The sequence below is a fragment of the Montipora capricornis genome, chromosome 4 (assembly GCF_036669925.1).
Source record: "Montipora capricornis isolate CH-2021 chromosome 4, ASM3666992v2, whole genome shotgun sequence".
In the NCBI taxonomy this organism is placed as follows: domain Eukaryota; kingdom Metazoa; phylum Cnidaria; class Anthozoa; order Scleractinia; family Acroporidae; genus Montipora; species Montipora capricornis.
The window spans coordinates 54,456,000-54,473,499 of NC_090886.1; the positions used below are offsets into that span (position 1 = coordinate 54,456,000).

A 17,500-nucleotide genomic window follows, 5' to 3' on the forward strand; every position below is an offset into this window, starting at 1 on the left:
TTAAAGTACTGGTATAGCTGAGAATTAAATCAAAGACTGTATTGTGTAGTACGGGTGGAAAAGGAGAAGAACAAAGCAGACAAAGACGCTGGTAATGAGTCTTGGCTAAACTTACCCTATTTTGTCCACAAGGTCCCACAACACATGTGGTGTTGGTACCAGAGGCGATCCATCATATAAAACAACAGAAGCTCCAACAGCAATTGCAGAGACTAACCAGTTCCACATCATCCAGCCAGTCTGCAACACCAAAAAACAGTTGAATTCCCTTAGGAAGAGCAAATGATCCCCAGTAAACATAAAAGGAGATGTAGTAATGATCATTCTTACTGTTTTAAAGTCTGTCTATTTTAGATATGCCTTTGCCACAAGCAAGCTCATTTAAAAAAAAGTAAAAATTAAATCAGAGACGATCTATTGCCTAAAATAGCTGTTTGTCCTTTACTGGTCCCAGACACTAGCCTGACTCACATGAAATGACCTTGGTGGAACTGTAACAGCACTTTAGGCAGATGAAACCAAGTGAACTGCATGGTGGAAAATAACACCCTCCTCTTACCGTAGTGTAATACATTATCACATCATTTCTGCTCATGTTGCTGTGAAGTAGATGTTCTTTGAGATGCTGTATCAGCGTTCCCTGTAAATATATACTTGTCAGATTCAAGTTTTGGTTAAAATTACCCTGCTGTGAATACTTAATTTCATTTTAGGGAAGGGGGTGTGATGGGTGCACCTGCACCCCCCCCCCCCCCCCAGGCGACAGAGGTCCACTTTTTTGTTGACCAATGACGTAAAAAAGGCAATTGATAAAAAACCATACATATAGTATTGATCTGATTCCCTGTTTGTGTAGTAAAAACGAAGTGCAAGTGCTCTAAGGCGGCTACACACTTTTAACAGAGCCAGGATGACACGAGGGTGGTTTTCTTCACTGGCCCTTATGCACATCCACTATCTAACAGACATGGCTCTGGAAGTTTGCTAAGAAGTACCCAAGGGGGCTTGCACTTGGCACACTGCTAAAAGATCAATGATGATCAGCACTGCTGATCATCATGGTTTGCTGTGCAGCAAACCCAGTGAATAATATGGATTGTCAACTTTATTTCTATTTTTGTTCTTTTTAAATAGTGACAATATTCTCTAAAACTGTAAAATACATACAGAAAGTAGCCTCTGCGCCAAAAAAATTTCATTTTGAACTTCAAAAGCTTCAGTATTTTACACGTTTTTAAGTTCACTTTTGGACATCTGTTTTCATATCATACTGCTTTCAAAATGCACGAAATGCAGTCTCAGACAACCTAATAGGCGGAGCATAAACCCCACCCCCTTCCCCCCAAGAGGCTCGCACCTTCCCACAAAAAAACCTGCCTACGGGCCTGAATACTCTCTCTGCAATAGTTTTTTAGCTACTTTAGTTCCACGCAAATTTGCCAAAGGTAAGGATCTTGATGTTACTGAAAATTATGTTGATGAATACACCTTATTCCAAAATGGCCGCCATTTTAGTATTCTTTTGTTTCCTTGCAAATTGGCTCTCTTGACCTCGCTTTCAAACGTAAAATTCAAAAGAATATTTAAACTCGAATGAGGCCAAAAGGGCCAATTTGCAATCAAACAAAAGAATACTAAAATGACAGCCATTTTGAAATAAGGTGTATGCAACTCAACATACGTTCTCATAAGTCCCCTTGATTGTTGTTTTGATTTCTATTCTTTTGACCTTTTGATAATTTCTACGACAAAATTTGTTGTTGCTTACCCCAACTGAATGGACCATGCATTTTGGTGGCCCTGTTGTTCCTGATGAGAACATGATAAACATGGGGTGATTGAAAGGAACTTGTACAAATTCAAGGATTGGTTTTTCATCTGAAAACTTTGTAAACTCTGACAACAGAATGCTGCAAAGATTAAAAGGAAATGAAATTAAGGTACTTGAGACAATAAAAAAGAAAAACCACTTTTGGAAAAGAGAATGTCACATTTTCTGAGTAACATAAAATAATGAAATAACCAGTCAGATTGCATTATCGACGAAAACACTTCCTTGCAACTGGGTAGTCAAAGAGAATTCCTGATTGCATGACCTAAAACAATCTCGCTTATCTTCCAGCACCACAAGCTGAATGGTAAGCAGCATATGCTGGATCTGACAAGAGTATTGGCTGGCATGTGATGAATAAAGGTAAACAAACTTGGTGGAAGTTGCTGCAGTTTAACTACACCACACAGGAATAATCAAATTGTAATGAAAACACAAATGGAGCTTGGAGTGAGGGGAAAATTTTGATGAATTTACAATACGATACATACTGAATTGACCACTCCCCATTGGGGCTTTTCAGGGTCAGTGAAACACAATCATGACAGAACAGAACATTTCAACAACAACTGTTAAGAATTCCAACTGGCCGGAGGCAAGCTAGTTGGCTATTTACAAGTGCAGCTATGAAGTTGAACAAGGGACTACCAGGAACAAATTCAACCAGAAGTCAGAACGTGTCTTGAACCCGGGATCTCCGGATCTCAAGGCAAGCGCCCTAACCACTGGGCCATACTGAATTTATTGCTAATAGCTTGTAGGTGCTGTAAGAACAAGGAATTAACCAGTGAACCTTTGACCACTTACTGGGGCTTTTACAGCTGGACACTCTTCACCAAAGCAAACCCTAACCCTAACCCTAACCCTAACCTTGTACGAGCTGATCAACCTTAATTGAAACAGGTATCTGCTGCTAAGCTTAACAAGACCTTCATTTTGCAGCTCTAGGAATAATATAGTCTGTTCTTAGTATCACTAATGGTCTTCGAGATAAACTTGAGAGATCAAACGATTGTGTCAGGTCCAGCTTCAAATATCATTCAACTTAGGACAATACATAATTTTATGAAGACATTCATATGCTAATTTAATCCTTGAACACTAAAGGGCCTATCATTCATTGTCCTTAGTTTTTCTAATATCTACAGTGTACATGTGGTCCAACTTACCGGTATATCAATAAACAAGTGCAAATAGCCTGTTTTGGTAATGAAAGTATTGCTAGTGATTCAAGGGTAGTTCCAGTAGTTTGCAGGGGCAAAATGACAAAGTCGTGATTTCAAATGAACTACCAAACTAAGCATTAGGGATGGAACTACCTTCAAGTTGGATTGACTAGCCACTAATCATGAGCAATCTAACCTTTTAAGGGACAAATTCAGATTAGTTTAATCAACAATAAATTTAAATAGTAACTGAGCTCATTGATCACTAAATCACATCGGAACTTGTATGTGGAACAATCTACCTTATATAGATCGTTTTCACGTGACGTCACAGTTGCCATGTTGGTATACAAGAACAATAGACGTTCTCTCCTTTGGGAATCAAACTCTATTTTTATGCAGATTCCATGCATACATTTTGTACACCAATATGGACGCCAAGTCACGTGAGTGAAAACCATCTATAAAGGTTAAAAATTAATTAACCAAACTGGTCTGCCTCCGGCAAGATGGGTTTCTTACAGATTTGTTGTGTTTATTTATATTCAATAATAATTATTGCTTTGTTGGCCAATAACAGCCTCGATGGGGAGAAAGGCCTCACCTCTTGGGGACACCAGAAACTTCGATATCATCAGCTTTTCCAACAAAAGGCATAACAATAACTTTTTCCAGGTTGGGAAGGCCTGTGGAATGATTTAAAAGGATAGATTTAAATTGATGACAACAAAGCACATTTTTATAATGAACATTATCTTATCGTAAATCTTTAGCGAAGCAGAACATGGAAAGTGGATGAGGAGTCCTCTATGCTTAGAATATTGTTTACATTCTCATCTGTACTCAAAGGCATGACTCTTCTATTTCCTGCTAAAAAAATTGTTTACAGTCTGTATATTTAGTTGTTGGTCTCCTTTGAAAGGGCTCAGGTTTTCATGTAGAATGCAAGTATAGGCAAAAAAGCAACATACTTTAACTTTAATGGTAACACTTTAATCATTAGTACCTTCCTTTTAGAAAAAAACGACTGTACGCTAATTTATTGCTTATTCTCACGCTTGCATGAAGGGTGTAAACTTTCTATAACTAGAATGGACTGTACACTAATTTATTGCTTATTCTCACACTTGCATGAAGAGTGTTAACTGTTTATAACTAGAATGGATCAGACCCACCGATTTCCACAGGATTTTAGTGATGATAATAACATTAGAAACCCACTGATGAAAACACTCACGCAAAGAACCACAACCAAGCAAATTAAAATATTGAAATTAGATTGGCTCCTTTCACCCATTGATTCCTCAGGCACCAGGCATCCTAAAATGACCTCAGTTCACTAGTAAAATCGCCAGGTGTTAAGACAGTAAAATCTGTTACAACTCTCACTCCCAGAGGTCAATGGCTTAGGGTTGTCCTAAAAGCCAGAATCCAGAATCACAGGTCATTGTTTTACCAATACAGAGAGTAAAAACTCCTAAACATTCATAAAAGCTAACCTTAGGCCTGATTAGGCCTAAACAGGCCTAAACAAACGTTTTTAGGCCTAGGGTTAGCTTTTATGAATGTTTAGGAGTTTTTACTCTCTGTATTGGTAAAACAATGACCTGTGATTCCGGATTCCGGCTTTTAGGACAACCCATGGGTTGAATGACATAATATCCTTAGATGGCTAAGCGGTTCTTACTCTTTTCTCTCCAGCTCCCACACCTTTTGGTTCTGATTCCAAACCCCATTTCCCCTTATTACACCACAAATGCAGGTCAAGTCCCCACTGTACACAAAGATACTCATGGGGACGTAAATAAATAAATCTTATCTAAGGTAAACATTAGTTGCAACTTACTTTGCACAACGTGAGTCAGTTTTTCCAAATGGTTATGTATTTTGTTATTGTATCTGACAGCATCCACTGAAAACATAATCTTTGGATTTATTTGCTTAAACCTGTCCAACACACCCTGAAACCAGATATAAATACTTTCAATGCACATTTTCAAGAATAGTTTAATTTACTTTTAACTGAATGTATATATGTTGCATTAATGACTTGTCTATTATTGCACCAGTACTAAACCAACTATGTTGCATCTCCTCTGGTCATGCGTGATCACTAGATGGTTTTGGCATGAATTCATCAATTTTTGGTATAACTCACTCCATTCAGAAAAATATATGGTATATGGTGTGCTGAACGATTGGTGGTCTTTCTCAACCCTCAACCACTTAATACTTATAGGGAAGTACTTTCTATACAGTAAATGTGCTTGAGGAAAATAAAGAGTTTCACTTTGCAGACTACATGTATATTAATTTTGTTTATGAAAAAATTAAATTGGAGAAATACAATTCTGTTATGACAAATACCCAAACTGCTTTTGTAAAAATGGTATTGGTTTCTTGAGTAACATATTTTGGTGTTGTTATGTGTTAGTTACCAGTAAGTGTTTTGATCTGTGAAGTGTATTTTGGTGTTTGCATGAAGTTGGTTGAGTTAAAATTGAACGAAAAAAAAAAAAGAGCTGTCTATTAATAAGTAATACCGTAACACCAAAGTCTGGTGAGGTTGAACTCCATATGGCACCCAGACTTGCAGTAGCTAGCATAGCTTCAACAGCCAAGGCACAGTTGGGTATATAACCTAGCAAAAATAGGAGTTTAGTTTAAGTGGGTATCTAGCAGACACTGTTATTGGATTTATTGGTACCTGACTACAAGACATGGTGTTCTTCACAGTTCTAATAAGCTAAGGAAGCAGCTGTCAATAAAGAACTGTAGCTTGTGCACAAGTAAAATAATGTCACTTTAGGAGGGACCAAAGAACGAATTAAATACATATTTCAATTCAGTGTGTCTGACAGGCTAGGGGAATATTACAGAAACATGAAAATATGAAAGAACAGTTTGAAAATCAATTGAATGGTATAGCAGCTTCCTTTGATAATGTTTGGTTGATTTGTTAAAAAAAACTGTTGAACCAACAAATCTGCCCAACTCATCACAGGACATTAAGTAATAAGAGGCCCTAAAGTAAATCTAATCCCTACTTTTATAATGGAACACAGTGCCAGCAAATAAAGAAGGGTACATGTAAAAAGCTATAACCCATTGACCCCTGGCAGTGAGAGTTAATCAGTTTTACTTATTTTTTTCAAATTTTGTCCCGTCGCCTGCACGCGAGGGTGGCTACACCCCGGGGCGGGGGGGAGAAGGGGGGCTTTTGGATCTAGAATAGGGTATCATTTTTCACGAAACTGACCAGTTGGTTGAAGATTTTACCTGGACTAAGGAAACCAAGAATTGCTACTCAAAAATATGAAAAAATGAGAATCGGCAAGTTTAAATTTTCACGACTCAGCCTCAACAGCGTTGACAGATGACTATCATAAAACGCTACTGGATATTATTATTAACTGTCAAAAATCGGGATTCAGACGGAAATCAGAGGTATTAGTACTGGTTAAAAATAAACAATTTATTGTCTTGATAACGCGTACGTACGTGCTTGGCATTGCTGGACATGTATAAATAAATCATTTTTTAAGAAAGAAGTGAAAGAAAGGTTTTGTTTTGGCTTTGCTTTAGACTGTGCTAACGACCTCAGTTTCTGGAAAACAGCTACTCTAGGATAGGAGTGATTTGGGGAGTTTACTCCAGTATAGGGTAGCAAAATCCAGCTGAAACTAGCTCTGGTATAGGTTAAGGGTTCCAGGGTTCCAGGGTTCCAGGGTCCCAGCGGCACATCCCCACCCAGAAATTCCTAAAGTACCCCCCCCCCCCCCCCCCCAACCGGGGGGCTACACTTGTGACAAATTTTGGCAACAAATTGAAGGCCGCACGAATCGCATACTTCAAGAGACCTGGGTACCATAAACAAACACTCCTTTAATTTCATGGGCTAAATTCCCTTTAGTCGCGTTGCAAGCACGGGCAAAAAGTTGCAGGGTGGCTACATGGGCAACTCTCTCTGCGATTTTGTTGCAAAAGTTTCAACTCTGGCGACTTTTTTTCTTGCAATTTTTTCACCAGTTGCATCGCCAGTTCAAGGGTAGCTACACATGTGATTTTGATCGCGCTCTGGCGACGTGACAAAATTTGAAAAAATCGCATCACCAGCGTGAGCAAAAAATCGCTCATGTAGCTGCAGGTTAAATGCTCCAGATGATTTTACTTGTCAGTGGGGGGTTGTTCGGGACACTGAAAAATGAGAACTGCAGACTGTGCAGACTGTCTGTAAAATGAAAATTTGGTTAGCCTGAATTAGGCCTAAATAACATTCAGGTTAGCCTGTTTATGGTTAGCTCTCAATAATAGTGAGGGTAACTCCATATTTTACCCCTGGTCTGCAAGGTCTGCACAGTCTGCAGTCTGCGCTTTGGGGTGACCGACAACCTCTACCTTGATCCTCTCATAAAGCATGTCCCCTTTAAAGTTTAAAAATAATTTATGGGCAAAAATCATTGTCCCTATAGTAGTATATTTTATTTGATACAAGGGTAGATGTTACATTCCACACACACCAACAATCCTGTCTCCTTTCTTGACTCCATAATTTTTCAATGCCGAGGCTAGCCTTGTCACATTTCTTTTTAGCTGATGGAAGGTTATAGACTGAACTTTCTGTCGTTCTCCTACAGAAATGTTAAGCATTGAAAAGATAATATCAAACATTGGAAGTGGAAAGCTGATTTCAGGAAAAAGCTGACTTTGTACCTGCCATGTAAAGTGCCACTTTGTCATCATCAAAACGCAAGAGATTCTCTGCAAAGTTCAGATGAGCTCCACGAAACCACTCAGGAATGTCTTTCATCGCTTTGGATTGATCTAATACCTTAAAACAAATTTCTCATTTTAACTCACAAAGGGATAAGTTCTACAAATAAAATAACAATAAACATCACAGTATGCAGCCTCATGAGAGCTACAATCCCCCACAAAACCTCTTGAGACAAGTTGATTATGCCTCCCTTTTTTGCAGAAAATATATGATTTTGTGAAAAAAAATGTACCCTCCCCCCCAAAATCAATGTTAGTGCTCCTTCAAGGGGAAATATGTTTAGCAAGGAAAATTAGACAGAAAACAACATTGCATAGGGGGAGAGGGGAGGGGGAAGAAAGGTATCATAATAATTATTTATATTTGGCAAGATCTAAAATTATCATGACATTTCCATAATTGTCTCAACAGTTTTGTGAGGGGTTGTATGTTCACATTTAATTGGGGATGGGACATCCTTTTCCAAGTTAATTGTTGAACTTGAGGTACCATATGTTCTGTCTTTAAATAATCCTTGATCGTAGATCAGACCTTTGAACATGTCATCTTATTGTGAAATTTCTAAGAAAATAAACAAGCTCTTGCTTTTTAAAGTTAACCAGCCCATGTGTCAAGAAATATTGAACACCAAGATCTTCTAATCGACAATAAAAGCATACAAAGCACAATGTTAAATTTAGTTTTACAAATATCATTTTTTTACGTCCACTGACAAGGGCAAATTCTTGGAAGGATAAATGCCCTAAAAATTATTGTGTACCTCATCATAACTCTGAGAGTGAATGATGTTTGCATACTTCCAGAACGTCTCCCAAAAATCTGTATAGTGCGTAACACTCCATTTTCGCAACTCCTCATATGTTTCTGTAATCAGGTAATGATATCACTGACATAACCTTTTCTTAATTGACAGTAGGGAGTTTAAGCAAAGACGATAGGTGTGGCTATGGCAATGCCACAAAGCAAGAATACGATTGGTTAAAAAAGGAAAAATAATGTAGCACGACTTTCCGTGCATTTCTCTGGGGGGGAGGTGGGGGGAACAGCTGGGACTCACGTATGATAGGGGCAGGGATGCTCATCAGGAATTTTGATTTAAACCCCTAAAGGAGACAAATATGGGCATGGCCCAGGCTGTTTTTGACCCCAAAAAGATACCATATTTAAAAGATATCAGGTGCAACCCTGTAAAGTGTTTTCACTGTCACGCAATGAAAAACAAAATCTGACACCGTTCAAAGAAAATGAAATGCTAAAAGAACTAAGGTGTATGCATTCAAAGAAAAAAAAATGCAACAAAAGACTAATTCAAAAATAACTCTCCATGTCTCAAGTTATTTGCCAAAATATGTCACTCAATTTTACAGAGCTATGTATGGAGATGCCTTGTTGGTGTTCCTCTAAGGGACACCAATATGGTGGCCTCAAATCAACAAAACGTCTAGACCTGATCTGTTTGCGATAAAAGCCCTCTCATTTTGCTTGTGAGCTGAACTAAATAAACATGTCTTCTACAGCTTTTAATGCTTAATTTGCCAAAAATAACAAGGCAAAACTGTTTTTGGAAGCAGACAGCTTTATCTCAGTTACTATCTTGGTGTCACGCAAGGCAAAAATTCAAAATGCTGTGTTCTCAAAACGAAAAAACGCTGTGGGGCCTAAACTGGTAAAAAGATTTACTTCTAAGTAACTTTTTAGCTTGTATAGATAAAAAAATTAGAAAACCTATGACGTCATGTGAAAACACTCTATGCAAGACCTTCACAGCTACATATAATCGTGTTTTGCCCAGAACATCCTAAGAGAGATCAAAATCCAAAATTAACACCCCTGAGAGAGACAACGAGCATCTCCACACCTATCAAGGGAGTACCCCTCTCTGAGGGGACAGGAAAGGATGACCTCAACAAAAATATTGCAGAACACCATTCCAAAGAATTAACTGGACCCCACCAAGTGCATTCCAACCAAAATCTTACATCCGCATTGTTTCCAGTTTCTCTTGACACTTACAATGGTCCCACGAGAAATAAAAACAATGACTATGCAAAACTTTGGAGAGCAAACAAAGAGGGTTATGGTATTTTGAAGCGGGTCTGAAACACAGGTCACATTTCACAGGTCACTCGCTGCAGAGGTCATTGTTTTACCATTTGGAAAGTAACCCTACCCCTCAATTTGGCTAACCTTAGGCCTAATTAGGGTTTTTAGGCCTAGGGTTTGCCAAATTGAGGGTTGTGGGTCACAAATAACCTGTGGAATGGGACATTCCATTTTTTATCCGCACCCCCCCCCCTATGGAAGGCATTTTTTTAAATGTCAAGAAGGACCCTGTCGGAATCTGGATTTTCTGCTCCAGTTTAGGGGGTCGGAATCGGGAGTCTTTGTTCTATCACAAAACGGGCCTGTCGGAATCAAGCTTCAGAGTAAAAGGGGCCTGTCGGAATCTAACTTCAGAGGTGAATGGGACCTGTCGGAATCTGATTTCAGAGCAAAAGGGACCTGTCGGAAAAATGCCTTCCATAGGGGGGGGGGGGGGGGGGGTGCGGAAAAAAAATGGAATGTCCCAATGTGACCTGTGTTTTAGACCTGCCATATTTCAAAAGGGGGCTATGGTTCTTTTTTCTTGAAATCGGCGCTTAGAACTTATTAGTCCAGACATGCAATACCATAATTGAAAGCAAACCATTCAGCGTTCGGCAAATAAGGCCGACCAGTCAAGCTTTCAGATCGGCGCATGAATTTATCCTGATTTATCTGAACTATTAATTGACTTTTTAAGGCGGTATACAAACCTAAATGAATATCATACGCGTGATTCACAAATGATTTGAACCTTTGAATGTTAATTGCCCGATCAGGCTGTGGTTTCCACATTAACTTCGGTAATTCCTCCCTAACCGACGCCATCTCAAAATCTTCCCAACAGGAGACCAATAATTCGACGCGCCACGTCACAGCCCTGGATCGGGGAGTCGGGAAGCGGGTAAAAAGAGATTCAAATTGTGTTTCATTAAAAACTTAAGATAGGACTTCAAAACGAATAAAGTCAAAGCGTAAATAAATAGGGAGTCAAGAATTTTAGACAATTTGCAATACTTGCTAATTTTATTAAAGTTCTTTAATTACAAAAAAAGGACGTAAGGGAGGGGATAGTTTCAGTCGTTTCTAGATTTCAAAAGATTTGTTTTAGTTTATGTTGGTTCTTCCACGCTTCAATTTTTACTTCTTAAAAACAATCTTTTTACAGTTAAAATGTTTTGACATTTTATGAATGAAATTCAAAAGTAACACGTTGACAGTTTCTAATGAATTCTCCCCACCCTAGATGGAAGTAAAGTAACATCATACGATCTTTGGAACGTTGTCACGCGCGGTCATCTTATTAGCTTGTGAGTTTCGTAAAATATGGCAGCTGAATTTACGAGCTTGGAGAGTTGTTTGGAAAAATATCTTCCACCGAGGGAACTAGAGGAAGTAAATAGGATTTTGTATGGCAAACCAGTGAGGTATTTTGTCGTGAATCTTTTACTAGCGCACAATCTCCTCTCCGTCTGTCGTAAGATCCGTACAGTTTTAGACTAGTTTTTGCCCTGTGCTGTTTTGCCTGGTCTCTCATGTACCGGTCCGAAATAATTAATGTCCACAAAACAAAAGAACAAAGCGAACATAACAATACTTAATTAGCAAGGTCTAATCGGAATAACAGTGGTATGAAGTCTACCCACTGTTTTGCGCCCCACTGCCTCCTCACACCCATCTTTCGGTCGATTTGCATTGCCAAATGACAACTTGAAAGGCTTAATGTAAATTGATAGAGGTAACTTTTAATTTTGTTTCTCACTTTTTGAGCAGCAAATTAGAGTTACCATCTGAGGCATTGAGTTTGGCTGAAGAGAGAAACTTTGAACTGGCTGGATACAAGTTTGGTGTCCAGGAAGAACAACTCCGAAAGCCTCGCATTGTTAGAGTAGGTGCTGTGCAAAATAAGATAATTTTGCCTACAAATGTACCACTAGCAAATCAGGTATTTAACAACATCTTCTTCCATTCACAAACTATGATCCCTTTGACAACTTCTGTGTCCACTCAAGAGGTTAAATAATTTTATTAAAATGGCATAATTTCTAGCACTGAAAAGTGCGTCAAAGTATTTTTTGGCTTTACCAAATTCAAGCCTTCTTGCTTCACACGGAAATATACAGAGATTAGTTTATCTAACACTTATAGAATTAACTGTCATAACCCCAGACAATTTTACTTGTCAATGCGGGCCCCCTTGGACATGAAAGTGTTTAATTACACATTTAAAACTAACTTTCATATTCCAGGTTTTAGGGCAGGATCTGTAACTGACCTTTCACTGAGGATATGCTTAACCCCTAATCACTCCTAGATTTGTTTGGCATTAGGCAGACTAAGATCTATAGGTGTCATTCATGGAGAGTAAAGGTTACGGTTGAAAGGTACATTTGATTATGTGTCAAATGTAAAAATGTGTAATATCAGTATAATTAATACTGGGTATTATCACCATCATCGTGGGAGGCACAGTGGCCTCATGGTTAGAGTGCTTGACTCCGGATCGAGTGGTCCGGGTTCAGGTCCTGGCCGGGGACATTGTGTTGTGTTCTTGGGCACTTTACTCCCACATTACTGCCACTCTCCACCCAGGTGTATAAATGGGTACCGACAAAAATGCTTGGGGTAACCCTGCGATGGACTAGTATCCCATCAAGAGGGAGTAGAAATACTCCTAGTCGCATCATGCTATAGAAACTGGAGATAAGTGCCAGCCTGATGGGCCTCTCTAGGCTCGTAAAAGAGACTTTACCTTTTTATTATCACCATAGCAAACTTCATAATCATTATTCACTTAAACAGCACTTCTTGCCCCTTAGATAAAGCGAAACTTGTGTAAATTTATTAATACTATCTGTTTTCATCTCTTGAGTGAATTTGTTGTCTTATTTTACAGTTGTCTGCTCTTCATGATAGAATAAAAGAAATAACTGATACTGCAGCCTTGTGTGGTGTGAACATCATTTGTTTCCAGGAATGCTGGAGTATGTGCTCTTAAATAAATGCTGTACCTCTAATTTTATCACTTATAAAATGACGACAGCGCATTACTGTCTAATTTGCATGTTTAGTTTTTAATCCTAACTTTAAAATATTCGGTTTTCCTTAGAACGTAGTGGTTTCAATAATAAATTTACCAACAGCTGACAAAAGTGTCGGCTTCTTCACTCAGAGAAATCGGCCATTTTTTTTTCTTAAATTGAAGAAATTAAAGGCAGATTCTTTCAAACCTAAGATTATTATATCAGTCCAGGGCTGTCAACCCCAAAGTCATCAAATATTGAGAATTGGTAGGGATGGGATAATAGATGATGATGTCATAACACCTGTGACATCATATGACGTCTGTTACATGAAAAATACTTGCTAACTCCGTTCAACGTATGATATTTAAATCAGGAATCTTTACAATTTTTTCAGCTACATTTGTCTTTACAAGTTGGAAACCAAAAGTTAAAAGTCCTAAAATTACTAAAGCAAAGTAAAATCAATGGACATCTTCAATCTCCGCGATTTGACACAAGTACGCAAACTAAGCAAAAAAGTCAAAAAAACACGCGAAAAACATGTCATTTGGCCTTGCAATGTTTAATTTGATTGGTTTATTTTGAACCAATCACATTATTGCTTAAATTACAATCCGTCAATAGCAATGAACTGTTTTCCAGGGTTTATGAAATGTTCGAAATTTGTTATTATAGATGTTAAAATAACTCTTGAAAAACAACACATTTGTATTTGAAATTTTATTGTTGTGAAAGTCGATTCTCGCTAGAAATGACAAACTTTGGTGATTAATCAGGAGATTTCAGACCATAATCTTGAAACCGGGAGATATGATCCAAAATCTGGAGTCTCCCTGATTATCCGGAAGAGTTGACAGCCCTGTCAGTCAGTTTAATTTCAATCAAACCAGCTGCCAACTTCAACTTGTATTGAAGCCTCTGCCTTATGCAGTAGGTATCTTGTAATGGTGACATTTTTCTCAAAATAAGAATTGTTTTCTTTGCCATGTAGCGATGCCATTTGCTTTTTGTACTCGTGAAAAGCATCCTTGGACTGAGTTGGCTGAGTCAGCTGAAGACGGATCTACCATTAAGCTGTGCCACGAGGTACAATAACATTTTTCATTATAAATACTGTACAAAGGCAAAAAACTTAATGACTTTGTTGCAAACTTTTCTTCTGTTTATTGATGTAAGTAACAGTTTCATCTCTCAGCTTGCCAAACAGCACAACATGGTCATCGTTTGTCCAATTCTGGAAAGAGATGTTGTTAATCAAGAAAAACTCTTCAACACTGCAGGTGCATATTTGATTCCTATATTTGTATTGCTGTGTAGAGCAGTTTTCAATTGACTGTCCAAAAACCAAAAGGAATGCAATATTATTACAGAGCCAATCACAAGCGCAAGCAATTATCATTTTCAGCCAACCACGAACAGTATTTAGTATTAATTAACTAGTATTAGCTAGTCAATGAAGAGTAAAACCAATCCTGCAATTACTTTGTAATTCCTGGCCAAGCATAGAGAATAGACCTTATTCATAAATGGAGGTCAATTTATGATTCTTTTGTCCAAGTGCAAATTAGCCTACCAAGCCTCGATACCATACAATTGAATTGAAAAGAATTCTTGCTCTAAAGTGAGGCTTGGTAGGCTAATTTGCACGTGGACAAAAGAATTATAAATGTGACTGCCATTTATGCATAAGGTCTATGTTCTATCATGTTCTGATGTCAAGTGAATAACTAGCCAATCAAAAGGGTTCATGTATTTTCATGTCAGTTTGTCAAGCCATTATAACTGGGAATTTTCAATGGCATTTCCATCTGAATTCCTCTGAATTTAGAGCTGCATTTCTTTGAAAACAGTAACAAAATAAATGATTGAGGGGAAAAAACATTGTGGCTACTTTTCACTTGTTCAAGGAGCAGAATTTTTTTAATGTAAGTACACACTAAAGAATTTCCTTAGAAATTCACAATTAAATTTTGTTTTTGCAGTAATACGGCAGGGCTCTGAGCAAGGTTGAAAAATACTTTTTAATCAGCAGCTTTCTCTAGCATGCTACCCATTTCTTTTGTATTTGAAATTCCCGCTTTTTTAGATACATGTGTATCTTTGCTGGCCATTTCACATCCAATGCTTTGGTTGCTGATTTCTCTCTCTTTTTTTAACAAACATGCAGTCCTGTTGTTGTGCTTTGGTCTTCATTGCACCAAAAACGGAAGACATTCTTTTCAGAGAAGCTGACATTTTACAGATTATCTGGGAAAAGATTTAATTTAATGTTATAAGGCCTGGCTTTTTTATGACCTAGCGATGGTAGACTGGCTTTGATTCTCCAATGCAAGCAAAAACAACACTCGGCATTGTTGTTGTGCTAAAAAAAAATGGCATCCACGTTGATCACAGCCAAAAATAAACGGAACGGTTGTGAGATTTTTCTTGTTTTATATTTCTTTTGCATTTCTGTGTCAGTAAGGAAAGTAATTCAGAACTTAATTAAGGCTTTCAAAACCTATTTTTACAAAAAAAAACTAAAGAAAATGCGTGCTGTTTGTGTTTACACAGAATAAAATGCTGTACAGCATGAGAGAGATGATGTAATGCAAAAACAATACTAATCATTGTTTTACTCATCAATTTGATTGGCTAGTTAAATGAATACTATGTTATACTTCTGATTGGCAGTCTAAGAGTAATTACTCATCATCTTGTATAGAGTTAATGAGAAATTATAACAAAGCAAAACTAAAACCACAGCAATGGCATCATTACTTTTGACATTCATTTGAAAACTGCTCTAATAGTAATGTGCAATAAATTGGTATAAAAATGATTACTAGCTAATTAATATAATGGCGTTCGTTTCTAAGGAAGGTTTGGTGCAGCTGCATCAAAGGGTGTTTGTAGCACAGAAATTTGAAGGATTGTGAAACTCACAATCTCCAAATTGATACTGTGACACAGGGTCAGGGCTCGTAATGCCAGCTTTTTAATCTGGGTATGGTGATCAATTTATTTTTGTTGACTGAGGTGATACTTCTAAATTTTTATGCTTTTAACTGAGGGTCATGCATATATACGTTTTCCATAAAATGTAATAAGAGCAAGTTTTTTATTTTTTGTGATTTATGATTATTAATTGCCTCCTGCAAGGTGATTTGCATGTGTGAAAGCAACTAAGTTTACTTTCAATTGCTTTCTTTGTGTTTGCGTAGGTTTTTTGATCAGTCTGTGGTTTGTACAATGATTATTTTTGTTACAATGTGTTGCAGTTATAATTTCAAATAATGGGTCAGTCTTAGGAAAAACAAGAAAAAATCACATTCCAAGGGTTGGAGATTTTAATGAGGTAATGAGTTGCATCATCTTATTTTTTTCCATGGTAAGAGTCAAATATACAACTTAGCCCTATATCACTGCAGTCGTTTTGAGTCAGATCTTGCTCTTTAACCTCTACAACTTCCAATAACTTCAATCCCTTGTGATGTTTCCCCTTAGGAGTAATGGTTATCAACTCACAATATTTTGATCTTGCAGTACTTTTCATTTTAATACTGTTATCATCTTCATCATCATCTATCGACCGCAGTCGAGATGGATTGAACAAGAGAACGCCAGAGTTCTTTTTCCTTCATCAGGCTACATATGTCATCCACTGAAAGATTTAAGTCCCAAGCCACAACATCCATGTAGGTGAAAGGTCGCCTCCTTCTGTTGGAGCACGGGAGTCCCCAGGATATCACCCTCGAGACTGGTTGGTCCTGTGCTCGAGTGCAGTGGCTTGCGAAGCGTACCCTTCTCTGTGCGAGGATGGTTGATATTTGGGGAATATTCCCCTTATATTTGTTCCTTGGTTTGGTGATCCTGCACTCTCATAAGAAGCCTAGTGTAGGTGCCATCAAGTCGTTCTTGTAGGTCTCTCTTCATGGTCCAGGTTTCTGCGCCATATAGTAGTATGCTTTCTACACTAGATGTAAAGAAAGCCAGTTTAGTGGAGTTAGATATTCCAGACTGACAGACTGCCAGACTGGTATAGTTGTGAACAATGATGTGTCATCTCTACCCTTTATCCGAGTGCCCTTTACTTGCAATGAGTAGAATTGAAGAGTGTATTGGGGTTGGTTTAAAAAGAAGTTCCTTTTGGATAGGTTCTTTAGGTTTGCCATTCGTAAACAACAGTTACTAATTCTCTACTAAATTTTAAGTTGTCTTCTTAAATAATAATATCCTTCATTTGTAATATTGCAGTACCCATTTGTATAGTTTCAGACTCTGCAATTCAAAGGAGAGCATTGCTTAACTTTTTTTGTTTTCATGTTTCTCAAAGTCCACATATTACATGGAGGGTGACAAAGGACACCCAGTTTTTCAGACACAATTTGGTATGTAATAATAATTATTATTGTCTTGACTAATAATTTAAGTCAAACCCTTCCAAAACCTCTTAGGTTTTGACTGTTCATTGTTTTTTTATTGGCCCCGACATGTCTGACATCCCGTTTGTTAACAGATATATTCAATACCCTGTCAAGAAACACCGACATACCTGTGACGTCCAAAAATAATAATTATCTCCTGCTGATGTTTATAGTGGAGAAAAAACAATTTACAGCTCAGCTCAAGATATCAC

At 37.8% G+C, this 17,500-nt stretch overlaps 2 protein-coding genes and 1 long non-coding RNA gene across 8 annotated transcripts in view; 1 reads left to right on the forward strand and 2 right to left on the reverse strand.

The window, feature by feature from the left end:
- Positions 1-10,858, reverse strand: part of LOC138047512 (acetoacetyl-CoA synthetase-like) — a 19,841-nt gene extending 8,983 nt beyond the window's left edge. Inside the window, exons 1-10 of one of the 2 annotated variants that reach the window (XM_068894392.1) lie at positions 10,570-10,858; positions 8,535-8,638; positions 7,711-7,828; positions 7,518-7,628; positions 5,541-5,638; positions 4,844-4,958; positions 3,602-3,683; positions 1,769-1,910; positions 560-640; positions 116-240 (exon numbers count right to left, since the gene is read on the reverse strand). In XM_068894392.1, coding sequence (XP_068750493.1) covers positions 116-240; positions 560-640; positions 1,769-1,910; positions 3,602-3,683; positions 4,844-4,958; positions 5,541-5,638; positions 7,518-7,628; positions 7,711-7,828; positions 8,535-8,638; positions 10,570-10,684 — 1,091 coding nt within the window. In that variant the 5' untranslated portion in view covers positions 10,685-10,858. The remainder of the gene's footprint in view (positions 1-115; positions 241-559; positions 641-1,768; positions 1,911-3,601; positions 3,684-4,843; positions 4,959-5,540; positions 5,639-7,517; positions 7,629-7,710; positions 7,829-8,534; positions 8,639-10,569) is intronic. The other variant, XM_068894393.1, reaches the window with a different exon arrangement.
- Positions 10,859-11,125: 267 nt separating this feature from the next.
- LOC138047513 (beta-ureidopropionase-like) overlaps positions 11,126-17,500 on the forward strand; it is a 30,219-nt gene continuing 23,844 nt past the window's right edge. Inside the window, exons 1-7 of one of the 3 annotated variants that reach the window (XM_068894395.1) lie at positions 11,126-11,283; positions 11,630-11,801; positions 12,753-12,840; positions 13,874-13,968; positions 14,078-14,162; positions 16,143-16,219; positions 17,198-17,252. In XM_068894395.1, coding sequence (XP_068750496.1) covers positions 11,183-11,283; positions 11,630-11,801; positions 12,753-12,840; positions 13,874-13,968; positions 14,078-14,162; positions 16,143-16,219; positions 17,198-17,252 — 673 coding nt within the window. In that variant the 5' untranslated portion in view covers positions 11,126-11,182. The remainder of the gene's footprint in view (positions 11,284-11,629; positions 11,802-12,752; positions 12,841-13,873; positions 13,969-14,077; positions 14,163-16,142; positions 16,220-17,197; positions 17,253-17,500) is intronic. The other 2 variants (XM_068894398.1, XM_068894397.1) reach the window with 2 other exon arrangements.
- LOC138047515 (uncharacterized) overlaps positions 16,226-17,500 on the reverse strand; it is a 12,101-nt gene continuing 10,826 nt past the window's right edge. For 2 of the 3 annotated variants that reach the window (XR_011131860.1, XR_011131861.1), the window contains one exon: positions 16,226-16,837. This is a non-coding gene — a long non-coding RNA (uncharacterized lncRNA). The remainder of the gene's footprint in view (positions 16,838-17,500) is intronic. The other variant, XR_011131862.1, reaches the window with a different exon arrangement.